Source organism: Neoarius graeffei, chromosome 17 (assembly GCF_027579695.1).
Source record: "Neoarius graeffei isolate fNeoGra1 chromosome 17, fNeoGra1.pri, whole genome shotgun sequence".
NCBI lineage: Eukaryota > Metazoa > Chordata > Actinopteri > Siluriformes > Ariidae > Neoarius > Neoarius graeffei.
In genome coordinates, this window is record NC_083585.1 from 55,736,400 (window position 1) to 55,759,371 (window position 22,972).

At 41.2% G+C, this 22,972-nt stretch overlaps 1 protein-coding gene across 6 annotated transcripts in view; it reads right to left on the minus strand.

Moving 5' to 3' along the window:
* gdpd5b (glycerophosphodiester phosphodiesterase domain containing 5b) overlaps positions 1-22,972 on the minus strand; it is a 187,194-nt gene that overhangs the window by 39,158 nt on the left and 125,064 nt on the right. For 5 of the 6 annotated variants that reach the window (XR_009650210.1, XM_060897759.1, XM_060897758.1 and 2 more), the window contains 5 exons: positions 19,479-19,572; positions 15,866-15,925; positions 15,563-15,661; positions 9,834-9,927; positions 4,584-4,729 (listed from right to left, as the gene is read on the minus strand). Coding sequence is in view for 5 of the 6 variants with exons in the window: in XM_060897759.1 (XP_060753742.1) it covers positions 4,584-4,729; positions 9,834-9,927; positions 15,563-15,661; positions 15,866-15,925; positions 19,479-19,572 (493 nt within the window). In the remaining variant the exon portion in view is untranslated. The remainder of the gene's footprint in view (positions 1-4,583; positions 4,730-9,833; positions 9,928-15,562; positions 15,662-15,865; positions 15,926-19,478; positions 19,573-22,972) is intronic. The other variant, XM_060897762.1, reaches the window with a different exon arrangement.

Consider the following 22,972-nt stretch of genomic DNA (forward strand, 5'->3'; position numbering starts at 1 on the left):
AATGAATAAAAAAAAAAAAGCAGTAAAATAAAAAAAGTATAGCGTGACCTTAGGCGTTTGAGACTGAACAATAAAGGAGGGAAAAGAAAGCCTGATGGAGAGAAGGGGTATGATTAGTGTTCAGCTCTGCCTCTTCCCCCAGGAGATGAGCAGCATCTAAATCTTTTATATTATTTTGATTTCATTAATAACTCACAGTGGAGGACAAGTCCCAGAGGCTTCGTGCAGGAATCAGTTTATTCACATGCAACAACATGACTAACGGGATAATTCCAGGCTTCAGAGGAACATCAACTGAAACCTAATGTCAGGTTCATGGCGTTTCACCAAGGCGTATGTACAAAACGTATGCAGAGGAGACATGTGATTTCTCCATGTGTTCAATGGTCCAACTATCTAATCAACACACTATCTATTCTCAACCACCTCTCCATCCATCATTTCTGACTTTCTATTTGTCCATCCGTCAGTTGTTCCATCCAACCAGCATATCTATTCAGCCATCTCCAGTATCTGGTTTTCCATTAATCCATCCATCAATCTGTATTTGCATTTACTCATTCATTCATCTTTCTATCCATCTCTCCATCCATGCATTTGCCTTTTTATCCATCAGTCCATCTATCCATCTTGCGATCCATCGACCCACCAAGTCATCCATTCATTTTGCTATCCACCTATCCATCTATATGCCCATCCATCCATTGCTTTGTCTTTCTAGCCAGCTTTCCATACATCTATTTGCCTGTCCATCAATCCATTCATTTTACGGTGGTGCTTGAAACTTTGTGAACCCTTTAGAATTTTCTATATTTCTGCATAAATATGACCTAAAACATCATCAGATTTTCACTCAAGTCCTAAAAGTAGATAAAGAGAACCCAGTTAAACAAATGAGACAAAAATATTATAATTGGTCATTTATTTATTGAAGAAAATGATCCAATATTACATATCTGTGAGTGGCAAAAGTATGTGAACCTCTAGGATTAGCAGTTAATTTGAAGGTGAAATTAGAGTCAGGTGTTTTCAATCAATGGGATGACAATCAGGTGTGAGTGGGCACCCTGTTTTATTTAAAGAACAGGGATCTATCAAAGTCTGATCTTCACAACACATGTTTGTGGAAGTGTATCATGGCACGAACAAAGGAGATTTCTGAGGACCTCAGAAAAAGCGTTGTTGATGCTCATCAGGCTGGAAAAAGTTACAAAACCATCTCTAAAGAGTTTGGACTCCACCAATCCACAGTCAGACAGATTGTGTACAAATGAAGGAAATTCAAGACCATTGTTACCCTCCCCAGGAGTGGTCGACCAACAAAGATCACTCCAAGAACAAGGCATGTAATAGTCGGCAAGGTCACAAAGGACCCCAGAGTAACTTCTAAGCAACTGAAGGCCTCTCTCACATTGGCTCATGTTAATGTTCATGAGTCCACCGTTAGGAGAACACTGAACAACAATGGTGTGCATGGCAGGGTTGCAAGGAGAAAGCCACTGCTCTCCAAAAAGAACATTGCTGCTCGTCTGCAGTTTGGTAAAGATCACGTGGACAAGCCAGAAGGCTACTGGAAAAATGTTTTGTGGACGGGTGAGACCAAAATAGAACTTTTTGTTTTAAATGAGAAGTGTTATGTTTGGAGAAAGGAAAACACTGCATTCAGCATAAGAACCTTATCCCATCTGTGAAACATGGTGGTGGTAGTATCATGGTTTGGCCCTGTTTTGCTGCATCTGGGCCAGGATGGCTTGCCATCATTGATGGAACAATGAATTCTGAATTATACCAGTGAATTCTAAAGGAAAATGTCAGGACATCTGTCCATGAACTGAATCTCAAGAGAAGGTGGGTCATGCAGCAAGACAATGACCCTAAGCACACAAGTCGTTCTACCAAAGAATGGTTAAAGAAGAATAAAGTTAATGTTTTGGAATGGCCAAGTCAAAGTCTTGACCTTAATCCAATCGAAATGTTGTGGAAGGACCTGAAGCGAGCAGTTCATGTGAGGAAACCCACCAGCATCCCAGAGTTGAAGCTGTTCTGTACGGAGGAATGGGCTAAAATTCCTCCAAGCCGGTGTGCACGACTGATCAACAGTTACCGGAAACGTTTAGTTGCAGTTATTGCTGCACAAGGGGGTCACACCAGATACTGAAAACAAAGGTTCACATACTTTTGCCACTCACAGATATGTAATATTGGATCATTTTCCTCAATAAATAAATGACCAAGTATAATATTTTTGTCTCATTTGTTTAACTGGGTTCTCTTTATCTACTTTTAGGACTTGTGTGAAAATCTGATGATGTTTTAGGTCATATTTATGCAGAAATATCGAAAATTCTAAAAGGTTCACAAACTTTCAAGCACCACTGTATCTATCCTCCATCCAACTAGATCTACATACTATTTCCTCCCACCCATCTATCCATCCAACCTGCTTTCCATCCACCCACTCATCTGTATTTAAAATGCACTCACCAATTCATCTATCTTTCTATCCATCTCACTCTCTATGTATTTGCCTTTTTAATCCATCAATCCATCTCACGATCCATCCACCCACCCAGGCATTCATCCATTTTGCTATCCACCTATGGCATCTACAGTATCTGCCCATCCATACCTCTATTTGCCTTTCCATGCGTCCACCATTTTATCTATCCTCCATCCAACTAGCTTTCTATCTCCCCATCCTCCCACCTATCAATCCATCCAACCTGCTTTCCATCCACCCATTCATCTGTATTTAAATGTACTCATCCATCCCACTCTCCATCGATTTGCCTTTTTATCCTTCAATCCATCCATCCATCCATCTTGTGATCCATCCACCCAAGTCATCCATACATTTTGCTATCCACCTATCTTCCCATCCATCCGTCTTTCCATCCACCTATCCATTTATCTTTCCATCCACTCATTGCTTTGACTTTCTATACATCTATTTGCCTTTCCGTCCAGCTACCTTTTTATCTGTCCTCCATCCAACTTGCTTTCTATCCATCCATCCATCCATCCATCCATCCATCCATCCATCCATCCATCCAACCTGCTTTCCATCCATTTTTCCATCCATGTATTTGCCTTTTTATCCATCAATCCGTCCATTCATCCATTTTGCTATCCACCTATGACATCTATCTGTCCATCCATCTTTCCATCCACCTATCCATTTATCTTTCCATCCACCCATTGCTTTGTCTTTCTATCCATACATCTATTTGCCTTTCCATCCATCCATCATTTTATTTATCCTCCATCCAACTAGCTTTCTATCTCCCCATCCTCCCACCCATCCATCCATCCATCCTGCTTTCCCTCCACCCATTCATCCAAATTTAAAACACCTCATCCATTCATCTTTCCATCTATGTATTTAATTTGTTATGCATCAATCCATTCATTCATCCATCTTCCTATCCATCGGCTCACCCATTCAGCTTCCATTTTGCCATCCATCCATTTAACTTTCCATCCACCCACTGATTTGTCTGTCTATTCATCCAGCTATTTTATATTTCTATCCATCTTTTCCCACATCAATGTGCCTTTCTATCCATGAATCATCCATCAACCCATCCATCTTGCTATCCACCCATCCTTCTGCCTTCCCTTCAAACCAGTCCTTCTCTCCATCCATGTATTTGCCTTTTTATCCATCAACCCATCCATCCATCTTGCGATCCATCCACCCATCTAATCATTCATCCATTTTGCTAAATACCTATCCCATCTATCTGTCCATCCATCCATCTTTCTATCCACCTATCCATTTATCTTTCCATCCAACCATTACTTTGTCTTTCTATCCAACTTTCCATACATCTATTTGCCTTTCCATGCATCCATCATTTTATCGGTCCTCCATCCAACTAGCTTTCTACCTCCCCATCCTCCCACCCATCTATCCATCCAACCTGCTTTCCATCCATCTGCATTTAAATGTACTCATCCATCCATCTTTCTGTCCATCATCTCCATACCATCTATTTAATTTTTTATGCAATCCATTCATCTTGCTATCCATCCACCCACCCGTTCATCTTCCATTTTGCTATCCACCCATCCTTCTGCCTTTCCTTCCACCTATCCATCCCTGTATTTCTCAATTGGCTGATCTAAACATCTGCCAACATTATAACTTGCACATTTTCCTGTCGAGGTTAACAGCCTCGTCAGTTTGTCTAGACGTTTGCAGTTCAGGTTACATAAAGGTGAGCTTCAGACTGAGAGGTGTATTGTCTGTGTGTCTATATGTGTAAGTAACAGGAACGAGCCCTGACCTGCCCCCTGTATGGCACTCAAGTTGATTTTCTTCATGTTGTGTTCACACACACGCTCTTTCAGCTTCTGTCCTCAGTATGTTTTTTTGTTTTGCCTGAATATCAGATCCCTAATAAACCAAATCAGCTAATTATCAAATCTTTCACGAGCTCGGTCACCCATGCTAGTCTGGAACAAGAGATGAAAATGTATACAAAACAACTGTGACAGGAATTAAAATGGTCTTTTCATTTCAGCTACAGTTACAAACTGACAACCATCTTCATTATGTCTTGCCTAACTGCCGGACTTACCATGGGAGCGCCGCGCTGCCCGATGACGGCAGGTCGTGCTTTAAGGTCGTTTCGCTCCATGATGCAGGGCGATGTGATGGACAGCGGGGTCAGGTACAGGCTCAGAAGCACCACCAGGTAGATGAGCAGCACAATTACCTGAAACTCTACAGCACACACCACAGATTTAACACCAGCACATGCTTTTACACTGAATACATACATATCTCATCTCATCTCATTATCTCTAGCCGCTTTATCCTGTTCTACAGGGTCGCAGGCAAGCTGGAGCCTATCCCAGCTGACTACGGGCGAAAGGCGGGGTACACCCTGGACAAGTCGCCAGGTCATCACAGGGCTGACACATAGACACAGACAACCATTCACACTCATATTCACACCTACGGTCAATTTAGAGTCACCAGTTAACCTAACCTGCATGTCTTTGGACTGTGGGGGAAACCGGAGCACCCGGAGGAAACCCACGCGGACACGGGGAGAACATGCAAACTCCGCACAGAAAGGCCCTCGCCGGCCACGGGGCTCGAACCCGGACCTTCTTGCTGTGAGGCGACAGTGCTAACCACTACACCACCGTGCCGCCCTTTTTTTAATTTATTAAAAAAGAAAAAGATTCATTATATTATTAGCCTTTAATGATTACGGGTAATGTTGTTGAACATCCATGAAATATGTTAGTTATTCTTGTCACTTATGTTAAAGCAGCTATCAATAGTTGTTCCCTCACCCTTTTTCTCTCTATTAAAGAAAAAAAAAAAACATGAAACTGGTAAGTGCAACATTTCCTGAGGCTGGAAGTCTACTGACTATTACTGACACTGGAGACACCTCCTATAAATATCTGATAGCAAACTTCATCATATCAGTGATTATTCTATCCACATTCACTGGATATGAGCAATCGCACGCTCTGATTGGCTACTCTACTGCTAGGATATCAGCTCATATACAGTGAGTAGAGAAAAGCAAAATGGCGGAGTGTTTTGCAGAACCACCCGAGGATGACAAACACTCTACTCGAAAACAAACCCCAAAAAAATTAATTAAAAAAAAGCAACAAAATATGGAATGAAAGTATTTGATGGCAACAACATATCTTTTTTTTTTTTTTCAAGAATTATTATTATCGCATTCTTCACAAATTGCTCCTAACATTTTGCCGGTTTGTTTACATTCTAAGCAGAAATTATTTTGTCAGACATTCTTCTTAAAAAGTTTTTATTTATCGAAATTGCAAAAAAAAAAAAAAATAATAATAATAATAATAATAATAATAAAATAAAATGCTCTGTTTCTCAAAATCTAGTGAATGTGCACAGAAAAAAAAACCCAGTTATTCCACTCAATCTTGTCGTACATGGCTTATACCAGGGATGGGCAATTATTTTTTCCCTGGGGCCACATGAGAAACAGAAAATTTTGTGGAGGGCCGGACCATAAGGCTGAACTAAATTCTGCATAATATTAATTGTATTTCTTTATATAAAGCAGTAAATAACATTGTTTTTACAAGCTGCTAAGACTGGTAAGAGTATGGAAAAAACGAGGTTGCCTTACAAAAAATGTCATTTATTCAATCAGATTTCCCAAAACAATGGTTAACAAAATGTGAACGTTTGTACCATTTTTTTTCAGTCACATTCACCCCAAAACACAATAAAGACATCACAATATTGTCTTTCTACTCCAAATATCAAACAAGATACATCATATTATAATAATGATGCCCACATTTGTAGTCTAATCACCTCATTTGGTGTTTTTCAGTTTATTTGTTCAGTGAGAGAAATCGAGTCTCTGTTGGTCTTTAACGAGCGCATCAGAGTCAGGCTGAATGTCTGAGGTGGAGATGCGAAGCACAGCTGACAGATGATCAGTCGATTCGGTGTAGGAATCAGATCTACAGATCGGCTCGGGCTCCGGCGCCTGCTGGTGACGTCACACTATGTGATTGGCTGGACCGTTTGAAGGATGACGTACAAGTTTGTGGTTGGTCTGGACAAATTACGGAAGTAGTTATCGCGGGATTAGGTTTCGTGGGATTTCATGTCATGTTCATGTCGCGCGCATTGCGTTTTTGTTGAACACAACTTCAAAATAAAAGCAACGCACATTCAGTCCATGCATGAGGTAAAATTAGAAAATACGTTTATTTTGTCATTTCTAATTAACCTTACCAAATGAACCAAAGGGCCGGATGCGGCCTGCGGGCCGGAAAATGCCCAGGTCTGGCTTATAGCCAACTCTGTGCTACACACCTCTTCAGCTATCAGCTCATGTACGACACACTTTCATGGAATGAGTGTTAATTATTCAGTACATTTCTCTTTGTTAAATAACATGCCATTTAATCACTAACATACCACACATGTACTTGTGAACGAGCTGTTACTATGGAAAAAAGAACACATTACACCAAACGCACTAATGTCAGTTTCTGTTATAGATAATTAATCCACACCTGCTGGCCAATCAGATGACAGAATTCAACGGTGCAGACGATGTAACACTGACCCCAAAAAAAAAACAAAAAGGAGAGCTCTGAGATCACAATATTCCTCGCTGGCAACTCTGCCATAAGTCTAGTAAAATGCAACTGAATTGAACGAAATTGCAATATACATATTATCGACATATAACAAAGAATCCTGTCAAGTTTTGTGAAATTCCTCCACAAATTGTGAGAGGAGTCGATTTCAGAAGGCGAGGACCCTTTCTGGGACGGACGGACATCGACACGACATAATCCTCCTTCGGGCCTTTCGGCCAGCGAGGGATAAAAATTGTGAGGGAAGTTGATTTCAGAAAGCAAGCACACCTTGAGGAAATTGCCAGAGTACAAGTTTATTAATAATCAAGGGCATAACTCTGGGAAAATTTGCCCAAATTAAACAAAATTTCAATCTGAGTATAACTGTCATATAACAAAGCCTTCTGCCAAGTTTGGTGAAATTCCTCCACAAACTGTGAGCGGAGTTGATTTCAGAAGAACGTCCACCCTCATGAAATTGCCAAAGTACAAGTTATTTAATCAAGGGTCAAAACTCTGGGAAAATTTTCAGAAATGAAATTAAATCGCAATCTGCGCATTACCATCATATAACAAGGCCTTTTGCCAAGCTTCGAGAAATTCGTCCAAAAATTGTGAGAGGAGTTGATGTCAGAAGACGAGCACACCTTCATGAAATTGTCAAAGTACAAGGTTGTTAATCAAGGGCTGTAACTCTGGGAAAATGCGACCGAATTGAACAAAATATCAATATGCATACAACTGTCATATAACAATGCCTTTTGCCAAGTTTGGTGAAATTTCTCCAAAAATTGCAAGAGGAGTTGATTTCAGAAGAAGAAAACACTCATGAAACTGTCAAAGTATAATTTTGTTAATCAAGGGCTGTAACTCTGGAAAATGTGACCCAATTGAACGAAATTACAATATGCGTATTACCAACATAGAACAAAGAATCCTGCCAAGTTTCGTGAAATTCCTCCAAAAATTGTGAGAGGAGTTGATTTCAGAAGGTGAGCACCCTTCCCGGGACGGACGGACATCGCCATGACGTAATCTCCCTTCGGGCCTTTCGGCCAGCGGGGGATAAAAACTTCATACAAAAGATCCAACAAAATAATTTCCACTTAGAATGTAAACAAACCAGTGAAATGACAGGAACAATTTATGAAAAATGCGATAATAATAATTCTTGAAAAATAATAAATTCTTACCATCAAATACTTTCATTCCATATTTTGTTGCTTTTTTTGTATTTCTTGGGGTTTGTTTTCGAGTAGAGTTTTTATTTCGTCCTCGGGTGGCTCAGCAACACGCGCTGCCATTTTGTTTTTCTCTACTCACAGTATATGAGCTGATATCCTAGTAGTAGAGTAGCCAATCAGAGCATACGATTGCTCATATCCAGTGAATGTGGATAGAATAATGTAGATGTACACTAGGCATAGTACTGACATATAACAAAGAATCCTGCCAAGTTTCGTGAAATTCCTCCAAAAATTGTGATTTCAGAAAGTGAGCATCCTTCCCGGGATGGATGGACGGACGGACATCACCATGATGTAATCCCTCTTAGGGCCTTTTGGCCAGCGGGGGATAAGAATTCTGTATTTTCTGCTCCATGTCTGTATTTGAGCAATTCCAGCGTTATGGACGTGACACTTGAACTCAAAATGGCAACAAATGACCCAGTGCATGTTTTATTGTCTCCCAGTATTTAAACAGGTGTTGCATATTTTAAGGCTGTACCATACTGGAGAAGTGATAGAACAAGAACAATTCCCATAGTACATCTAGGGCATGCCAGAAAATGCCAATAAAAGATGCGTTATGGATGTGACAGAAAAAGTATCACTTTTCTTGGGTGACTGTACATTTTTATCAAACTCTGTGAAATTGTAAACCTAATGTCGAAATGGAGATATGGATTTGATAGAGGGGTCCAAGGTGAATATTAAAAAAATCTTTGTTTAAAATATTTTGTATTTCATGCAGAGTTTCGGAAGGAAAAGTCAGCGTTATGGATGTGACGAAATTCCGTTATGGATGTGACGCGTCTGAAATAGACATGGCATATGTTTAGAAAATCAGCAATTTAACCACCATAACCCTTTGAAAAACTCTCTAAATATCAGCTAAAACTATCAAAGTTCTTAAATCATATTTAGGATGGCTATTGTTTTGCTGTTTTGTGGATTTTAGCATACATTTCTGTGGCTTGTGGCAATAATATAGAATTGTACATGATCAAAGTTGATTTTAGCTTGGGTTTTACATTATAAGAAAGAAAGTCTGACAGTGACATATTAGGTTGGTTACAAATTGGTTCAACTTATTCACATCTGTAAAATACAGGCCTAGGTGATATCTCTGGGAGTGGTTTTGATGTATTACATGTTGCTTTATTTTTGCATGGTGAGGTTGACATTTACATGGAATTGCCCAGTTCTGTGTTTGACAGTGTAGTGTAGAGTTTCTACTACAATCTGAAAACACCCATCTGTTCAGAGGCTGATAGCTGATGGCCCTGAACTGCAGCTGGTATGTTACCACTTGGTTAAAACTCAACAAGGACAGCATTGGGAAACATGGATGAACAGGGAAAAAACATTATTTCACATTAACCAGAGCCCTCGTAAAGCAAGACAGTGATGGTAAATGATTGAATGATGTTGGAATGTGGTGGTGTGAAAAAAAAAAGGGCCTCGATTAGTGTGAGGTGAGAAAACAAAAGGACTTACTGGTCTTCTCAGATCGAGCCACTTGTCCAGCCACCAGCCAGGCCAACGCTGTAACTGCAGCCAGAGCACCGATGTGCAGGAATGGTCCTGTGGCCTGATACACACCGACATGCACATTTAGTCAAGTAGTGACTGGAGTGATGAACCAGATTTACATTATCCCATTTTATTATTTTATACCAGATCACTGACTGATTGGTTAAAAGTTGGTGTTGATTAGTTTCCTAAAACAGCAGCACTAAACATAATGCAGCTCAACACTGTCATTTCATTAGTAACAGCTCATTCACAGGAACTTGTATGGTTGACCATCCACGTAAATCATACATGTCAACCTTTGGTCAATCAAACCTGTATAACCAACCTCCAAAATACGTATTTCCCTTATAAAATCCGTATAAGGTGCAAATTAAAATAATTTACCTAAAATTTGAATGATAATTAACAATGATATATCCCAGTTACTTTTTATTCAATATTAATAACAATAAACCTTCAGAATGAATACAAAGCTCCAATGTTCGACAAAAACACAAAGTGTCACGCTAACGTTCTGAATTGTACTCCATGACAGCTTTTTTAGCAGTCTGCACCAATACCTCACGAGGCTGCATGTCACAGCAAGTGTCTGTGTTGACCTTGCCGGAGTGCCCATTCAGAATCTTTTCAGTCGCTAGTGAAAGTCGCTCAGGTGGAAATACGTGTTTCAAACAAAATGTTACTTCCCGGTTGGCGGGATTCTTGCAATGTGGTGTGCGCATGATCAAAAGTGGAACGAAGTCTCACTACCACAAGATAACGCGCGATTTCATAAGACTCTTTACTGGCTGTCTGTGGTGTACAGTACGTTTGTAAATGTTATGTGCTCTTTTATCATCGTGGGAATTGATTATAGCTCTAAATAAATATTGAAGCTTTTTTAAAGAATCCGTATAACTTTATTTGTACGCCCGTATACTAAGTTTATTGAATCAAATCCGTATAAAATACAGACATTCCGTATAGGCTGACATGTACTGTATGGTAAACAAACTTTTTTTTTTAAGTGGAATAGTTTTTAATATAAATACGGAGGTGATTATAGAAAATTGTGCACGCTGATTGGTCGAGAAATTCGGACTATTTCTCAAATCACCTCGAGTGACTTGGCAAAATGGCGGCCGATCGCTTCGTCACCGTAAGTGAGGAAGAGTTACAAATGATGAAAGAAAACGCTGTTCCTAAAAGCACTAAAAATGCTACGAAGTTTGGTCTAAAACTATTTAAAGGTAAGGAGGAATTGTGATTCATTTTACAGATTTCAAAACAAAAGTATTTTATGTGACTCGGTGTAAATAAGTGACAAGTCTGCTGCAAAGTTACTACATTTACATGATGCTTTTGAAATAATCACTTGTGTATTTATACTACACTGTAAAAAATGTAACTTGCAAAATTGTTGAGTGAAAAAAGGATTCTAAGTTGAATGAACAAATTTCCCTTCTAATTGTTCAAGTAACTAAAAAAAAAAATAGTTGAGACGCCTTTCCTTCGCCACAAGTTCATAGGAATTGGAAAATTAAGTTAAGTGAACTTATATATTCAAGTGCTGGTTGATGCCCCTTAACCGATGCCACTGCGCATGCGCACTTCACAAGTCCGAAAGTTTCAACGGTCGGGTGGAGTGAGAAGTCCGTGGAAACTGACACGAGACGTTGTATAGGAGTCTAGACTAAGCTTTCCTCAACAGAGGCCAGGGAATTCCCTCCTTGTATGTCGGTATTTGTTTCTGTTTGTGTAATAATAGGCAAAGTGAAGTAGAACTTAAAGGAACAGTCCACCGTACTTCCATAATGAAATATGCTCTTATCTGAATTGAGACGAGCTGCTCCGTACCTCTCCGAGCTTTGCGCGACCTCCCAGTCAGTCAGACGCAGTCAGACGTGCTGTCACTCCTGTTAGCAATGTAGCTAGGCTCAGTATAGCCAACGGTATTTTTTGGGGCTGTAGTTAGATGCAACCAAACTCTTCCGCGTTTTTCCTGTTTACATAGGTTTATATGACCAGTGATATGAAACAAGTTCAGTTACACAAATTGAAACGTAGCGATTTTCTATGCTATGGAAAGTCCGCACTATAATGACAGGCGTACTAACACCTTCTGCGCGCTTCGGCAGCGCATTGATACGGAGCTCAGATATCAATGCGCTGCCGAAGCGCGCAGAAGGTGTTAGTACGCCTGTCATTATAGTGCGGACTTTCCATAGCATAGAAAATCGCTACGTTTCAATTTGTGTAACTGAACTTGTTTCATGTCACTGGTCATATAAACCTATGTAAACAGGAAAAACGCGGAAGAGTTTGGTCGCATCTAACTACAGCCCCAAAAAATACCATTGGCCATACTGAGCCTAGCTACATTGCTAACAGGAGTGACAGCGCGTCTGACTGCGTCTGACTGACTGGGAGGTCGCGCAAAGCTCGGAGAGGTACGGAGCAGCTCGTCTCAATTCAGATAAGAGCATATTTCATTATGGAAGTACGGTGGACTGTTCCTTTAAGTGTTGAGAGGTTTGTGTTAACTAAAAAATGTAATGCACACTAAATCATTGTAAAAAAAAAAATAGTCAAGCCAACTTAAAAATGTAATGCAACCTGCTGCCAAAGGATTTTGAGTAAACTCAGCTTAGAACCATGATGTGCTAACTTGCTCTTCTAACTTAATTGGCATTATTATTTCAATTTATTTCAACTAAACATTTTGTGGGGCGGCACGGTGGTGTAGTGGTTAGCGCTGTCACCTCACAGCAAGAAGGTCCTGGGTTCGAGCCCCGGGGCCGGCGAGGGCCTTTCTGTGCGGAGTTTGCATGTTCTCCCCGTGTCCGCGTGGGTTTCCTCCGGGTGCTCCGGTTTCCCCCACAGTCCAAAGACATGCAGGTTAGGTTAACTGGTGACTCTAAATTGACCGTAGGTGTGAGTGTGAATGGTTGTCTGTGTCTATGTGTCAGCCCTGTGATGACCTGGCGACTTGTCCAGGGTGTACCCCGCCTTTCGCCCGTAGTCAGCTGGGATAGGCTCCAGCTTGCCTGCGACCCTGTAGAAGGATAAAGCGGCTAGAGATGATGAGATGAGATAAACATTTTGTTGGACTGAACTTCTTAAGGCAAGTCAAGGCAACTCAACATAAAATACTCTTCTGCGTGAACTTAAAAGAATATTTCGGGGTGTCGTGGCTCAGGTGGATAAGGCGCCATACCATAAATCCAGGGACCCGGGTTTGATTCTGACCTGAGGTCATTTCCCGATCCCTCCCTGTCTCTCTCCTGCTCATTTCCTGTCTCTACACTGTCCTAGCCTAGTAAACTAGGCCTAGCGGACAAAAATATTTTTTGCCTGCGAATGAGTCTAGCCTCGCACCATAGCAACAAAACACTCCAGGCATCAAATCGTGCCCGCCAATCACAACGCAAGGTTTTTGTTTGGATTCTTTGGGCGGGCTTTTGCAGGAGTGACGACAAAGCTGCGCGACGCTGGAGAAAGCACAACAGTAAAGATGGCTACGGCTAGAGAACAGCACGCGTTTGACTCCGCTTTGGAATCAGTTTTAGAAGAATTAGACTTGGAGTTTTCGTTGAAACATGAGCAGGAAGAGGCTCTCCGCTCATTCCTTTTCAAGAAGGACGTTTTCGCTGTTTTGCCGACCGGCTATGGCAAAAGTCTGATCTACCAGCTGGCTCCGCTCGTAGCCAAAAGGATGGGGCTAGTTTGTGCAGTACGAAGAATTAATAAACAGCTTTGAAACATTACTTTTTGATTTGTTTCTTATTTTCCCGTTATTTTAAATTTAAGGGAAATTATTTCACCAAACACCACTAAATAAAAACTCTCAAAAACAGTTTAAGCAAACCCTTGAAAAAAATAAGTGTATGTTAAGTATGTGGTACAGACTCCAAACTTGTGGTCATTATCTCCAAACTTCTTAATATCTAGAACCGGTTTATTAATTAATACGCATTTTGAAAAATTATTTATTTCAAGGTCTCCCCCACTGCTTTCTGTCGCTCTGACTACGTCACAGTCACTGTTGCGCTGATTGGTCAGAGCGTTGGCCTATACGCACAGAGACAGTTTGAAAGACAGCGGGTTGTTCCACCCCCACCCTTCGGAAATGTCTACGAGTGAGGCCAGACTAAATATTCACATTTAGTCTGGCTTGCCAGGCTAGTCCTATCCAATAAAGGTGGAAAAAGCCCAAAAAAAATCTTTAAAAAGAATAATGTAGGATAACTTAATGTTTTTTGTGCCAACTTGCTTTTCCAAGTTAATTGGAATGATTATTTCAACATCACAATTTGAATGCACTGAACTTGCTAAATAAAGTAAGGTCAACATAAAATACTCATCTGTGTCGACTTAAAAGAGCAAATCAGCACAACTATTTGGCCCGGAGTTGAGTTTACTCAAAATCCTTTGGCAGCAGGTTGCGTTGCATTTTTAAGTTGACTTGACTAATTTTTTTTTTTTACAGTGTAAAACAATTATCCACCTCAGGTTCAATAAATATCAGGAATTATTATACCGTACACACAGGATACTTTTTCAATGGAATAAAAGCATGTGTTCTATTCCCTTCTAGCAGGTTTCATTCATTTGGTTTGACAGCATGCAATATTGTTAGCATATCACTTATCCTACATGTATTACATCACTCTACCCAACGGAGAATGAGCGTTGAATATGGTTTACGATATTGCATGGCTGTCAAGACAACACGATGTCACACATCGGAGATGTAAAACTTCTGCGCTAGCAAGCGACTGGGACAATTTGTAAACAAACATGGCCGCCAGGTTTGCTTCGTTAAATACGGAAGATTTTGAGAGAATTTTGAAAGAGAAAGACGCATTGAACACCTGAAAGGAATGTGTATGTATAATAATAATAATAATAATCTTGGCTGGGTTTTTTTTTTTCGTGGTATATCAGATATATTCCATTCAGTTACTCGTCTTTGACTCGTTCAATATCATGCTAGCTGGATGGAATATATCCAATATACCGCTCAACACCAGCATATATTTAACAGTTATTCCATGAAATCGAGTCGTACATGAGCTGATGGCCGACGAGGCGCATAGCACCGAATTGTCTATAACCCATGTACGATATGATTGAGTGGAATAACTGTTTTATTCTATCAACATTCACTGGATTTTGAGAAATGGAGCATTTTTATTTTCTGCAAATTCGAAAAATAAAAGCTTTATACAAAACGTCCGACAATCATTTCCACTTAGAATGTAAACAAACTGGCGAAATGACAGGAGCGATTTGTGAAAAATGCGATAATAATAATGCTTGAAAAAAAAAAAAAAGATACGTTCTTACCATCAAATACTTTGATTCCATATTTCGTTGATTTTTTTTGTATTTTTTGGGGTTTGTTTTTGAGTCGAGTTTTTATTTTGTCCTCTGTTGGTTCAGCAACACGCCCCGCCATTTTGTTTTTCTCTACTCACGGTATATGAGCTGATATCCTAGTAGTAGAGTAGCCAATCAGAGCGCACGATTGCTCATATCCAGTGAAGGTGGATGGAATAATGTAAATTATGCCCAGCATGCGTAATGTCAAATGGCAATGAGCCTCATTATTTGTAATCTCAGTAAACCGGGGCTTGAAACTGTCATGGTTTTGTGAGAACATCCCAAACAGTCTGTCCATAGGTTGGGACTGAATACGGTGTACTTACTTGTAGAGAGATTGAGAAGATATCCCATTCCTCGCTCCATATCTGACCGACGGAGATCATGCCGATCATGGTGGTCAGTAAAGCTGCGGTCACGCCGATCTATGAAAGAACACACAGGTCATGAATTTCAAAAGATCAATCTCAGCACCTGAGTGAACCAATGTGTCTGAACATCCATCTTCTCTGCAATTTGACGGGAGACAAGTTCACTGAGGCCTTGAGACAATATGACCTTGTGTGCTGATTAGTGGTGGATTTTTCAGCTCTCTCTTTCTCACACACACACGGCTCGGTAACACACACCTTATGGATCCAGTGCAGGTTCAGCTGCTGTCCAACTGCGATGTGACAAAGTGCCAAAATCTGCAATACAACGACGCAGAAAACCCATCAAATAAATGCAAAATCAGCCGTCATGAAGTCATCGCAATGATAACATACGGTACATGTTGCATTTTTATTTTACTAATATATCCCACTCAAAGCTAGCAAAAATAAACTCGTATACAATTATGTGCGGCGGCACGGTGGTGTAGTGGTTAGCGCTGTCGCCTCACAGCAAGAAGGTCCGGGTTCGAGCCCCGTGGCCGGCGAGGGCCTTTCTGTGCGGAGTTTGCATGTTCTCCCCGTGTCCGCGTGGGTTTCCTCCGGGTGCTCCGGTTTCCCCCACAGTCCAAAGACATGCAGGTTAGGTTAACTGGTGACTCTAAATTGACCGTAGGTGTGAATGTGAGTGTGAATGGTTGTCTGTGTCTATGTGTCAGCCCTGTGATGACCTGGCGACTTGTCCAGGGTGTACCCCGCCTTTCGCCCGTAGTCAGCTGGGATAGGCTCCAGCTTGCCTGTGACCCTGTAGAACAGGATAAAGTGGCTACAGATAATGAGATGAGACAATTATGTGTATAAGAAGAGCTCTTTTATAACAAATTAAATATGGTTAAAATTGTTGCCTGTAGTCAGTTATCAACAATAAAATGGACATTATAATAATTCCAGCTCAATCCTGTCTTTCTGAAACCAGGAAACAGGTTTTGTTCAAACATCAAAATCAATACCACATCCTTAAGGTTGCCAGGTCTGTGGTTTTCCAGCACAACCAGCTACTTTTGATTTGCTGCACTGACTGATTGTCTATGGGTTAAGCAATTGGATGATTTGTATATCTCATCTCATCTCATTATCTGTAGCCGCTTTATCCTGTTCTACAGGGTCGCAGGCAAGCTGGAGCCTATCCCAGCTGACTACGGGCAAAAGGCGGGGTACACCCTGGACAAGTCGCCAGGTCATCACAGGGCTGACACATAGACACAGACAACCATTCACACTCACATTCACACCTACGGTCAATTTAGAGTCACCAGTTAACCTAACCTGCATGTCTTTGGACTGTGGGGGAAACCGGAGCACCCGGAGGAAACCCACGCGGACACGGGGAGAACATGCAAACTCCGCACAGAAAGGCCCTCGCCGGCCACGGGGCTCGAACCCGGACCTTCTTGCTGTGAGGCGACAGCGCTAACCACTACACCACCGTGCCAAAAAATAAAAATTTAAATAAATAATAGATAACAAGCGTGCTCTGAAAGCACAATATCCCCCGCTGGCAACTGTGCCATAACTCTGGCAAAATTACAATATGCGTATTACTGACACATAACAAAGAAGCCTGTCAAGTTTTGTGAAATTCCTCCAAAAATTGTGAGAGGAGTTGATTTCAGAAGGTAAATACCCTCAGTGGGACGGACGGACATCGCCACGACATAATCCCCCTTCGGGCCTTTCGGCCAGTGGGGGATAAAAATTGTGAGGGAAGTTGATTTCAGAAAGCAAGCACACCTTGATGAAACTGCCAAAGTACAAGTTTGTTAATAATCAAGTGCATAACTCTGGGAAAATTTGCTCAAATTAAACGAAATTTCAATCTGCGTATAACTGTCATATAACAAAGCCTTCTGCCAAGTTTGGTGAAATTCCTCCACAAATTGTGAGCGGAGTTGATTTCAGAAGAACGTCCACCCTCATGAAATTGTCAAAGTACAAGTTATTTAATCAAGGGTCAAAACTCTGGGAAAATTTTCACAAACAAAGTTAAATCTTAATCTGCGTATTACTGTCATATAACAAGGCCTTTTGCCAAGCTTCGAGAAATTCGTCCAAAAATTGTGAGAGGAGTTGATGTCAGAAGGAAAAAACGCTCATGAAATTGTCAAAGTATAATTTTGTTAATCAAAGGCTGTAACTCTGGTAAAATGCGACCCAATTGAATGAAATTCCAGTATGCGTATTACCAACGTATAACAAAGAATCCTGCCAAGCTTCGAGAAATTCGTCCAAAAATTGTAGAGGAGTTGATTTTAGAATGTGAGCACCCTTCCCGGGATACGGACAGACATTGCCACAACATAATCCCTCTTTGGGCCTTTTGGCCAGCGGGGGATAAAAACTTGATCAATCAAAAATAAAAAGGGTCAAAAATCGAAACTCAAAACAACTGAAAATGACATTTCATCATAAACTAAGCTACATCCAAAGCATTCCCACCCACCAGGTTGCTCTCTCATATGACTGCAACCAACTGCAGAGCATGAATACGTGTTTCGAACCAACAGAATCTTTTTGAGCAGCTGTTTAAAACACGCTTAAAGGGAAGTGCTATCTACCCTCTTCTGCATACATGAGCTCAAATATGCCCCAGATTGCCTCGTATCACTGTGATAGACAGGGTAGAGAGAGTATGCCATTAACACGTATTAAGCTAGACATAATTCAGGACGGCGGCACGGTGGTGTAGTGGTTAGCGCTGTCGCCTCACAGCAAAAAGGTCTGGGTTCGAGCCCCGTGGCCGGTGAGGGCCTTTCTGTGCGGAGTTTGCATGTTCTCCCCGTGGGTTTCCTCCGGGTGCTCCGGTTTCCCCCACAGTCCAAAGACATGCAGGTTAGGTTAACTGGTGACTCTAAATTGAGCGTAGGTGTGAATGTGAGTGTGAATGGTTGTCTGTGTCTATGTGTCAGCCCTGTGATGACCTGGCGACTTGTCCAGGGTGTACCCTGCCTTTCGCCCGTAGTCAGCTGGGATAGGCTCCAGCTTGCCTGCGACCCTGTAGAACAGGATAAAGCGGCTAGAGATAATGAGATGAGATAACTCAGGACACCAGCGAAGCGGGTGGTGCTCGGGGAAATGCATCATCAACATAGATATTATGAAATGTTCTCAAGTCCTTCAGTAAATGTTAAATGTCGAAAGATCTGTTTGTGTTTTTGTTCATTATAGCTACTGACTACCGACTAGTGGCCTAGTGGTAGCGTGTCCGCCTCTCGATCGGGAGCTCGGGAGTTCTATTCACGGTCCGGTCATACCAAAGACCATCATAAAAATGGTACCTACTACCATCTGGCAAGGCACGCTGCAATACAGATGTGCATGGGGAGTTAAACTCTCGTGGTTACCAGAGGACTAGCCCCCCACTGTAACCCTAGCTATGTAATAGGCGAGAGGCCGAGGGCTATGGAAACGGAGATCGGCGCCGCCTGATGCGCCACATACAGGTTGGGCCTGGTTAGTACTTGAGTGGGAGACTGCCTAGGAATACCAGGTACTGTAAGGCGTGGGAAGGAGTTTTTTTTTTTTTTATAGCTACTGACTAGCTACACAGTTCATACACACACAAAAAAAGTGAATTGTCAATTAGTTTTGTAGTTTAAAAAAAATTAAATAATCACTTATTTGGTGTAAAAGTGAATGTACAGAATGTTAGAGAGTCATTAAACATATTCTGACAGCCACAGAAGGCGAAGATTTATATTTTTAAACTTTGGGCTGTGTGTCTGAGAGAGAGATAGTTCGACGTGGATGTTGAGCTTGTCTGAGAGAAGATGAGGTCCACCTTCCTGAGCCGTGGAGCAGTGTGACAGCTCACCATTAAAAATGCAATATAGGTGAAGCCTGCAGCTGTCGTGGCCAGTATGGGAACAGTTCCATCACTCCACTCGTCTGACTGGTTATATAAATACCTGGAAGAACAGAGTGTGTGTGTGGGGGGGAGAGAGAGAAAGAGAGAGAGAGAGAGAGAGAGAGAGAGTTCATTATACACGATGCTGGGAACTGAAAGAGGGAGTCATGATTACACACACGAGAACTGCTGAAAGTGAGTGGAGAGATTCCTCATGACTCATATAATATACACTACACAGGTCTGTGCTGAAGAATTACTCATTAAGACATCCAGGAAACCATCATCACTGTCCTGCAGGACCTTCAGGAGCTACTGCAGGTGAAATCTCGATTCCTGAAGGTCTGACTGGTACATGGCAAGAGTCATAAAGATGCACAATATTCATTTTTCTGGGGGAACAATATATAGGGTAGAAAGTCAACAAACTCCTTATGCTACGGAGATGCTTAATTTGTTATTATCATCATCATCATCACCATCACCACGCTCATGGATGCATGAGATTCAGATCCATATCAACAATTTTATTTTGAGGGCCATAAACTAAAGCTATTCATTCATTCACTCATATCACTCATTTTATATATATGAGGTTCTAACCGCATTCACTGGATATGAGCAATCGCACGTTCTGATTGGCTACTCTACTACTAGGATATCAGCTCATATACTATGAGTAGAGAAAAACAAAATGGCGGAGCGTGTTGCTGATGTTAGGACTTGGACTATCTCGGCCTCTAGAGGCCGCTATTATTTCTGTTGTTGTCATGTTTGTTTTGACTGCTAGAGGCCGCTATTGTTTCTGTGTGTTGTGTTTTTGTTTTTCCATGTGCCTTGTGCCCCGCCTAGTCCTCATTATTGCCACCTGTGTTCTATTTTAGTTTGTGTATTTATACTCCCTCAGTTTGGCCTCTAGTCACGGAGTCTTTGTGCTGTGATGTTTAGCTCCAGTAACCTCTGTTCCGTGTTCCTTGCCTATGTCTTTATGGTTTTTTTGTACTTTGCTTTCTTCTGGACTTTGTATTTACCATTTTGGATCTTCTGAGCGTTTGAATTTTTGCCTCTTCTTTTCTGATTTTTGGCTCTTTTGTTTTGACTTTGAACTTTTGGATTTTTCCTGTTTATCTTCTGAGCGTTTGGATTATTTGTTTTTTGCCTTGGATTTTTCAGCATTTGTAAATAAACTGTTTTTTTTTCTACACTACTTTCGCCTCACTGCTCTGCACTTGTGTCATCCCCTGGTGGCCTAGTGGGGGTTTGCTGGATCACTACCCCAGCAACCTGGGTTCGATTCCCAGCAAAACCCTAACAGCTGAACCAACTTGGGGTGGGGGGGGGACGACTCTACTCAAAAACAACAAAATATGGAATGAAAGTATTTGATGGTAAGAATGTATCCTTTTTTATTTTTCTTGACTTATCACATTTTTCACAAATTGCTCCTGTCATTTCGTCAGTTTGTTTACATTCTAAGCGGAAATGATTTTATCTGATGTTTTTCATAAAAGTTTTTATCTATCGAACTTGCAAAAAATAAAAATGCTCCATTTCTCAAAATCCAGTGAATGTGAACAGAATAAAACAGTTATTTCACTCAATCTCGTCGTACATGGATTATAGACAACTCGGTGCTACGCGTCTCGTCGTCTATCAGCTCATGTACGACTCGGTTTCGTGGAATAACTTAATGATTCTCTATTCTATTTTATTTTTGTCATCTAGGAAACTAAAAAAGCCAACAGAAAGTCTTCAAACTTTATGCCCTTGGAGTTAAAAACGTTCATTATACTGATTAAACATTTTCATTTGTTTATCTTATTAAAATATATAGGTTTTCCAAATATCAAAATGATATAAGCTTCAGAATAAGATTTATGATGATATTTCTGAACACAGTTGTGTGCTTCCAACTTTGTAGCAACAGTTTGGGGAACAACCACATGGGTGTGATGGTCAGGTGTCCATATACTTTTGGTAATGTAGTGTATTTCTAGCTAGACATTGTGATTTTGGTTTCTGTATTGTATTTACTGTGTGTGCACTTTGTTAGTCTGTATGTTTACACACCTTTTTCACATTGCATTTATTTTATTAGTGCCAGTTATTATATTACATTACATTTATATTATACGTTAGGGCCAGTATAGGTTTAAAAAAAAATAATAATAATAAAAAATCAGAATTTGAGATTACAGTTGTAGATTTTCAAGGAAAAGAAACCCCTCAGATACTCTGAGATTATAAAGTCACAAATTTCTGAGAAAAATCCCCCCCCCAAAAAAAAAAAAGGAATCAGATCGCTTCACTTTGCAAGGTTGGATCAACGTCATCACACCACAGATGTCACAGCTGAGGAGAGAGTTATAGGAAATGCAGTCTTTCACCGTCTATTGCACAATACAACAGAATAAAGCACTAAAGCCTCGGTCACAACCGGCCGTACGTGCTCCTACGGCCGGTCTACCTGCAAAAACCGCAAGAAACGCACGGAGGGCACGCGTGTGACGTGTTGATTTTCGAGCCGTAGACTGGCCGCAGAGGTTCTTTGTCATGTCAAACAAACTCTACGGGCGCTTACGTTTTTTTCAGGTTGCAAGACAAACTTACGGCCTCGTGTGTCTTCTGTACGGCCGACATGCGTCTTTTGTACGATTTGCTGGTGTCAGGTTTGGGCAAAATGTCAATTTTTTTCGTACGTCGCACTTGCGGACTCTGTATGTGTGTCGTGCGCCCCACATACGTAATTAGTGCAGCCAATACACGTTCAGATATTTCGTACGTCATCCATGCGTGTCGAGTTAAGTCGGCCGTACAGCGAGAGGGCGTCAATCGCACGAAAACTCGGGTATATAAAGCAGCAGGGGTGCCTACGGCCATTTGTACACGTAGGCTTTAATTGAGAGAAAATCCAATTTCATTTCATTGCTTCGCTTCAATATGCCGAAGGCAAAAGGGAAGAGGAGGATAGAAAAGGTGTCGGAGACAGAGGAAAGAGAGAGGGTGACAGAGAGGGAGGAGAGAGAGACAGCGGCAGAGAGGGAGGAGAGAGAGAGAGGACAAGGAGCAGTGAGGAGGAGGATGAAGACCACGACAGTGGCCAGCAGGCCAGGAGTTTGTCGTACTCTTTCGGCGTAGCAGACGAGGAGAGGTTGGTAGATTTTTTTTTTTTTTTTTTTCCCGTGCCAACCCTTGTTTCTACGACAAGACTTTGGACCTGTACAGCAACGCCATCCACAAACGGAAATTGACACAGGGCATTGCTACTGAACTACACACAACTGGTGAGTATTGACCTGCTAAATACTAATTATGGTGCTGTTTTGGCATTTTCTTAGTAAAAATCCAACGTCGTTGGTACGCACAATGTACAGATTCTTGCAACCTTCATACAAAGCCTGCATGGAACGCACAGTCAGTACGATTAGTGCACGTTTGAAGGACATTGGTCTTACAACTAC